General features: G+C 63.3%; 1 protein-coding gene across 2 annotated transcripts; it reads left to right on the top strand.

The window, feature by feature from the left end:
• The first annotated feature begins 403 nt into the window (after positions 1-403).
• Positions 404-3,941, top strand: LOC111156085 (mitochondrial ribosomal protein L28). 2 transcript variants are annotated; one of them, XM_022516683.1, is made up of 6 exons: positions 404-432; positions 1,064-1,359; positions 2,140-2,292; positions 2,561-2,695; positions 2,787-2,873; positions 3,526-3,941. In XM_022516683.1, exons 2-6 carry the CDS (start codon positions 1,072-1,074, stop codon positions 3,631-3,633), a joined length of 771 nt encoding a protein of 256 aa, XP_022372391.1. In that variant the 5' UTR covers positions 404-432; positions 1,064-1,071; the 3' UTR covers positions 3,634-3,941. The 2 variants fall into 2 exon arrangements, with proteins under 2 accessions (XP_022372391.1, XP_022372392.1); XM_022516684.1 differs by lacking the exon at positions 404-432 and adding an exon at positions 433-461.
• The last annotated feature ends 2,275 nt before the right edge of the window (positions 3,942-6,216 follow it).

Below are 6,216 nucleotides of genomic sequence, written 5' to 3' on the forward strand. Positions count from 1 at the left end.
CGCGGCGGTGGTGGGGAGAGGCTCTGTAGCAGGATCTATGCTTAGGGAGGCTGGGTCTCAGAGCTGAAATCAAGAGTCGGACTCTTAACCGACGGGGCCACCCCGGCACCCCGAGACGGAAGAGTTTTTCCACTTACACGGATTTCTGCTCTTGGAGGGGAGCAGAGGGAGTGGGACCAAGGATGACAGGCTCCACCCTTCCCCGCCCCCAGCTCCGCTCCAGGGAAAAGGACCCGCTTTTGCTGACGGTGCCTTGAGCTGCCGCCGTCACTGCCCGGCATTTTCCACGGTCCCTAAAGGCAGGAAAGGGGGCGGGACGAAGCTAGACTGACGGGCTTTTCGGCCAGTTAGCGTCGGACCGGTGCTGAGCGCGGTGTCGCGACTTCCGGTTCCGGTGGGGCGCGGAACTCGGAGAGGCAGGCTGGGCTCTAGGTCAGAGCTGAGTCTGGTGGGCTGAGGAGGTCCTGCCAGGGTCCGGGTCAGGGTCCGGGATTAGGAGTCGGGGCGAGGGAAGAGGATACGCGGGTAGTTGGGCTCGGACTTGGAGTCGTGGGGCCGCGCCGGTTTCTGGGGGCTGGGGTCTGGGGGACCGGAGTCGGGAGTCAGGGGGCTGTTGTCGGGGGAGACCGGGGTCGCGAGGACCGGGGTTGGGGGGAGTTGGGTGGGGAGTCAGGGGGCTAGTGTCGGGGGGGACCGGGGTGGGGAGTCAGGGGGCTGGTGTCGGGGGCACCGGGGTCGGGAGTCAGGGGACTGGAGTCAGGAGGACCGGGGTGGGGAGTCGGGAGACTGGGGTCGGGGTTGGGAGGACCGGGGTCGGGAGTCAGGGGGCTGGTGTCGGGGTGGGGACCGGGTTCGGGAGTACCGGGGTGGGGAGTCGGGGGGCTGGGGGGGGACCGGGGTCTGGAGTCAGAGGGCTGGTTTCGGGGTAGGGACTGGGGTGGGGAGTCAGGTGGCTAGGGTCGGGGGGATCGGGGTCGGGGGGGGGGGGGCGGGGGGGGGCGGGGGACGGGGCCGGAGTGCGGCGGGCCTGCGGTCTAACAGCGCCATCCCCGCCTCCGGTCAGGCTGCGCGATGCCCCTGCACAAGTTCCCGGTCGGCCTGTGGAAGCGGCTCCGGCTGCGGGAGGGGATCTGCTCCCGGCTACCGCAGCACTACCTGCGCTCCTTGGAGGAGGTGCGAACACCCACTCCTGTGCACTACAGGCCCCACGGGGTTAAGTTCAAGATCAACCCCAAGAATGGGCAGCGGGAGCGTGTGGAGGATGTACCCATTCCCATCTACTACCCCCCAGAATCCCAGCTGGGGCTCTGGGGCGGGGAGGGCTGGATCTCCGGCTACAGATATGTCAACAACGACAAGGTAGGGGAGCAGGGCAGGCTTCCGAGGACCTCTCTGGGGTTTGCTGCCCTGGGCGTGGTGCTGAGCCCTGGGGGTTCCCGGGTGGGGTGCGGTAGGGGTGTGTGCTTGCGCTGTGGTGGAGACTCAGTTCTTCGGAAGAAGCAGGCTGACCTGTGGGGATGCCGTTCCAGCTGACCTGACTGCCCGCGAACCCCGCTGGGTGTTCTGAGACGGTGGTGGCTGTGGGAACCAGGGGGTGCAGGGCCACTGGGGAGATTCGCCAGGCCAGGTGTAAGGATGGGAGGACGTCTGTGGGCGGGGGGGCGTCGGGGGACGGCAGGTCTTCGGCCCCCTGTCAGCCTGACATGCTGCCGTTGGCCTCCTTGTCATGACACGGCCGCGGCCGGTACTGGCACATCGTCACTGCACTCGGGAAGGCTGGGAGACACACAGCCGGCCGTCCACACCGTGCCGTGTCTGGTGGGAAACCTGGACGGAGAGCTGGGCCTTCTGGCTTGTGTGTTGGAGGCCTCCCAGGTGGCCTCTCCCTTTGCCTTGGTGCCTTGGTCCCTGGTTTGGAATGTGATGACCCGTGCACCATGGGGTTATGGTTGTACGTGTGGTGTGTCTGGAACACCACCGGCAGCCCAGGCAGCGCTGAGGAAAAGCGGATCTCTGGGTCCCCAGGTGGGGTCTGGTCCATCTACCTCTTGGTCCTGAGTCTCAGGAAGAGGCCCTGGACCCCATTAGGCTCTGTAGGGAGAAGCGGCAGCACTCACGAGGTCTCTGGTCCTCCCTTAGCTCTCAAAGCGGGTGAAGAAGGTGTGGAAGCCACAGCTGTTTCAGCGTGAGCTGTACAGCGAGATCCTGGACAGGAAGTTCACCGTGACCGTGACACGGCGGACCCTGGACCTCATCGATGAGGCCTACGGGTTTGACTTCTACATCCTCAAGGTGAGCAGGGGCTGTGCCAGCACACAGCCGTCTCCTGGCAAGTCAGAGACTCGCTGGGGCGCGCCCGTGTCTGGGGTGCAGGGTCACCCGTGAACCATAAATGGGCTCCCCGTGAGCACTGCTGCCTCCTTCCCTGCTCTCAGGCCTTCCTTTGCTCTGGGGGTGGCCTGTGGTCCTCTGGCTGCTGAGGAGGAGCCTGGTGGTGTCTGCTGGCGGGTGGGCAGGGCCCCCCCGGCAACACCTGGCCCCATGCGTAGCCTCCTGCCAGACTTCCAAGGAGGACCTGTGCTCCAAGTTTGGGATGGACCTGAAGCGGGGGATGCTGCTGCGGCTGGCACGACAGGACCCGCAGCTGCACCCGGAGGACCCCAAGAAGAGGGCCGCCATCTACGACAAGTACAAGGTGAGGGCTTGGGTTTGAACTTCTTGCTTCCTGTGGGCCCCACTGACAGGCAGTACTTGTGCTCATCGTGTGCCCGGCCTCTCCCCGGCAGGAGTTTGTCATCCCAGAGGCGGAAGCCGAGTGGGTTGGCCTGACGCTGGATGAGGCCGTGGAGAAGCAGAGGCTCCTGGAGGAGAAGGTGAGCAGGCGTGGGCACTAGCAGACGGGCGGGGTGGGGGCGTGCGCTGCCTCAGGGCAAGCCTGGATGAGGGCCACGGCCCCCCCCCCCCGCCCCGAGCCGGGGGAGGAGCTGCCCCATGCACAGCTGGCCAGATACAGCCACAGCCCTGGGTTCTGTGCAGCATGCCCTCTCCCCTCAAGGCCCTGACTTTCTCCTGTCCCGCCCCCAGCTGGCTTCATAAGTTCATGGACAGAAAGACTCTTGGTGGCACCTTTGGTTTCTTTGGCTACTAGCAGCCCCCTGCCCTGGGGTCTTCCGGGTATGGAGCTGAGGTCTCTCTGTGTCTTTCTTGCACCCTGGAAGGGTCTGGAGCCTGTGATTGCCGCTGGAACAGGGAACCCACCACGGTGCAGTGGCCACTGACTCTGTTCCCTCTGTTTCCCCTGCAGCCACAGGGCCCTGGGGCAGGGAAGCTGGGGACAGACGCCTGGTCCCTGTCCCCAGTGGCCCCTGTCTCATGGACAAGGTGCTGTCCTCTGGGCTGGTAGCTGTGGCCAAGCCTGAGGGGTCTAGTCTTCTTGCACCAGATTCCTCTTGGTGTTTGGGCAGTGGCAGCTGGATTCCCGTCTTCCCCAGAGCGACTCTTCCTGACCCTGGGTCCCTCCCGTAGGCCCCGACTCCTCTGTTCAAGGTCTACGTGGAGGAGCTGATTGAGCGGCTGCGGCAGCAGGCTCTGGCTGAGCCGGCGGTCGTGCAGAAGAAAGCCAGCAGGACATGAGCGACTCGGACCCATGCCGGATAGCCGTGCTCACCGCCTCGCCTGCCGCGCAGCACTGTGGACCCAAGAGCCTGGGGTGGTGCGGAGGGCCACGCGTGGGTAGTGGATGAACCCGTTCTCTGATGACCCAGCAGCTTGCAGGGTTGGGCAGGTTTTGTGGAGGCCCCAGGAAGTCTTGTCCCAGGGTCCCCAGAGGTCTGGGGCCATCTTGCTGCCTCTGCAGTCCCCCTCCCCCCTCAAGTGGGGGCCTAGCTGACGTGGGGTCACCACACTTTGGGGGCAGCACAAGTAAAGTCTGAACTAGGCTATGTGTGTGCTGCTTTGCTTGGAAGTACTCTCCCGAGTAGTCTTTGAGCTCGTCGTGTCCTGCCCCAGAGACCTGGGATGTGGCTGAGCTGTGGGACTGGGATTGGTGTCCGTGTCTGGCCTTCCTCCAGAAGGGTGCAGTGTCGCTGAAGCCATGTGGCAACAGATCGTCTCCCTGTCGTACGTCCCCATCCGCCTGGAGGGCTCTCTGGAGCAGAGGCCAGGTGGCTTGGGCTCACCCTGGGAGTGGCTGGGAAGGAGCTCTGCTGACGCACCATTCAGGGCGGTGAGCACCCCACCAGCTCTCGGGAGGTGCAGGGATGGGATTCCTAGTGGGCGGCCGGGCCAGTGCCCTGAGGCTGTTCTGCTGCGAGATTTGGGGGTGCCTTGACCTTCATCCCCAGCCCTTTCCTGGGAGTACGGAGCATTGAGACCCATTTGGATCACTCTAGGAGGACAGGGAGTGATCCCCCTGACCTGGTCCTGGCAGCTGACCCAGGGGCACTCGGCTCCCCTGACAGGTGCTGTGGAAGTGAAGACATCTGGGCAGTGTTCATGGAGGTGGAGGCCAGAGGGAGCCTGTGGCTGGCCAGCGAGCACAGCGGCAGGGGAGCCCTGGAGACCCCACAGCATAGGGACGTCATTGAGGGGCAGGGTCCCTTCTCTGGGGAGTGATCCTGAGATCTCTGGGTGAAGCTGGGAAATGCTGTCGTCAGTCCCAGACTCCTCTGGAACATACTTTTGGACCCATGTCTTGATGCACACGATAGTTTCTTCATGGGGTGCCCCAACATTGGGGACAGATTTTATTTTTTTTTTAAAGATTTTATTTATTTATTTGACAGACAGGGATCACAAGTGGGCAGAGAGGCAGGCAGAGAGAGGGGGAGGGAAGCAGGCTCGCTGCTGAGCAGAGAGCCGATGTGGGGCTCGATCCCAGGACCCTGAGATTACGACCTGAGCCGAAGGCAAAGGCTTTAACCCACTGAGCCACCCACGTGCCCCCAGATTTTAATTTTTTTTCTTAAAGATTTTATTTATTTATTTGACAGACAGGGATCACAAGTAGGCAGAGAGGCAGGCAGAGAGAGGGGGAGGCAGGCTCCCCGCCGATCAGAGAGCCTGATATGGGGCTTGATCCCAGGACCCTGGGATCTTGACCGGAGCCAAAGGCAGAGGCTTTTAACCTGCTGAGCCACCAGGCGACCCCCAGATTTAAATTTTTAAGAGATTCTACCAAAAGCTGCTAGCACCCAGACTACCCCTGCCCCAGCCCTGGCTGGCCTGACCACAGCCGCTGGCCACGGCTACCACTGTGGTGGTCTGGACAGGCCAGCCCTCAAATGCCCACTTGATCCCACTTGATGTTTCCCATCCTCAGCCCCGAACTGAATTAAACGGATCCCTTTCTAGTACGGCCTGTGTCACCCGCCTCCCCGCCCTGTGCTGTGCACCCCAGATGCCCCCGTCCACTGGCCATGGCTCTCAGTCATACCTTGCCCCGCTGCTCTTTCTTGCCCCCACCCAGGCTACAGGTCCAGGTTGGGGGAGCTCCTGTCGCGACTTGCAGTGTTTGTGTGCCCGCCGGTAGCCGAAGGGGCCTGTGGCTGGAGCAGGGTGGGGACTAGGCTGCCTGTGGGCCGTGTCGGGGGAGGGTGGACTCCGGCCTTGGTCTCCCTGTCACCACTGGAGGGCCATGCAAGACTGTCGAAAGCACAGGCCCAGCCGAAGTGGGGTTACCACACTTGGGGGCAGCAGGAGGAAGGTCTCAGGGTTGCAGGTCTGCTCTCCCTGGGGCATGGGCGTTACCGCAAGCACGGCCCAGACCAGCCCCCAGGGCTGCTGGTCGGTACAGGGAGCATGGTGCGGTCTCAGTGGGTCCCTTCCGTCCCCGTAACCTGCGTCGGGTCTGGTTGTGGCCTCAGCCCTTTCTTGGCAGAGCCAGTCTCTGTTCGGTTCAATCCTCACAAAGATCCTCCGTTCAGGGAAGGCCCAGCCGTCCGTGAATGACGGACTTCCCCCCCCGCACAAATAAAACTCCTGGGGCCTGGGAAGGTGCCTGATTGGCAGAAACTGCCACGTTCCCCTCGCAGAAGTGGGGAAGCTCGCACACGCTGCACAGCGACCCGGAGCTGGGCAGTGGGAGGCCACCAGACCATGTGCCCCCTCCGGTTTCACCTTGTTACTTCTGCCCACAGGCCACTCCTCCACTAGTCTGCTGAGAGTCTCCAGTCCCCTCAGGAGGCCCTGTAGGCCCTCAGGCCTCTAGATTGGGGT

The sequence above is a fragment of the Enhydra lutris genome, unplaced genomic scaffold (assembly GCF_002288905.1).
Source record: "Enhydra lutris kenyoni isolate GAN:26980312 unplaced genomic scaffold, ASM228890v2 scaffoldscaffold45, whole genome shotgun sequence".
Taxonomy (NCBI): domain Eukaryota; kingdom Metazoa; phylum Chordata; class Mammalia; order Carnivora; family Mustelidae; genus Enhydra; species Enhydra lutris.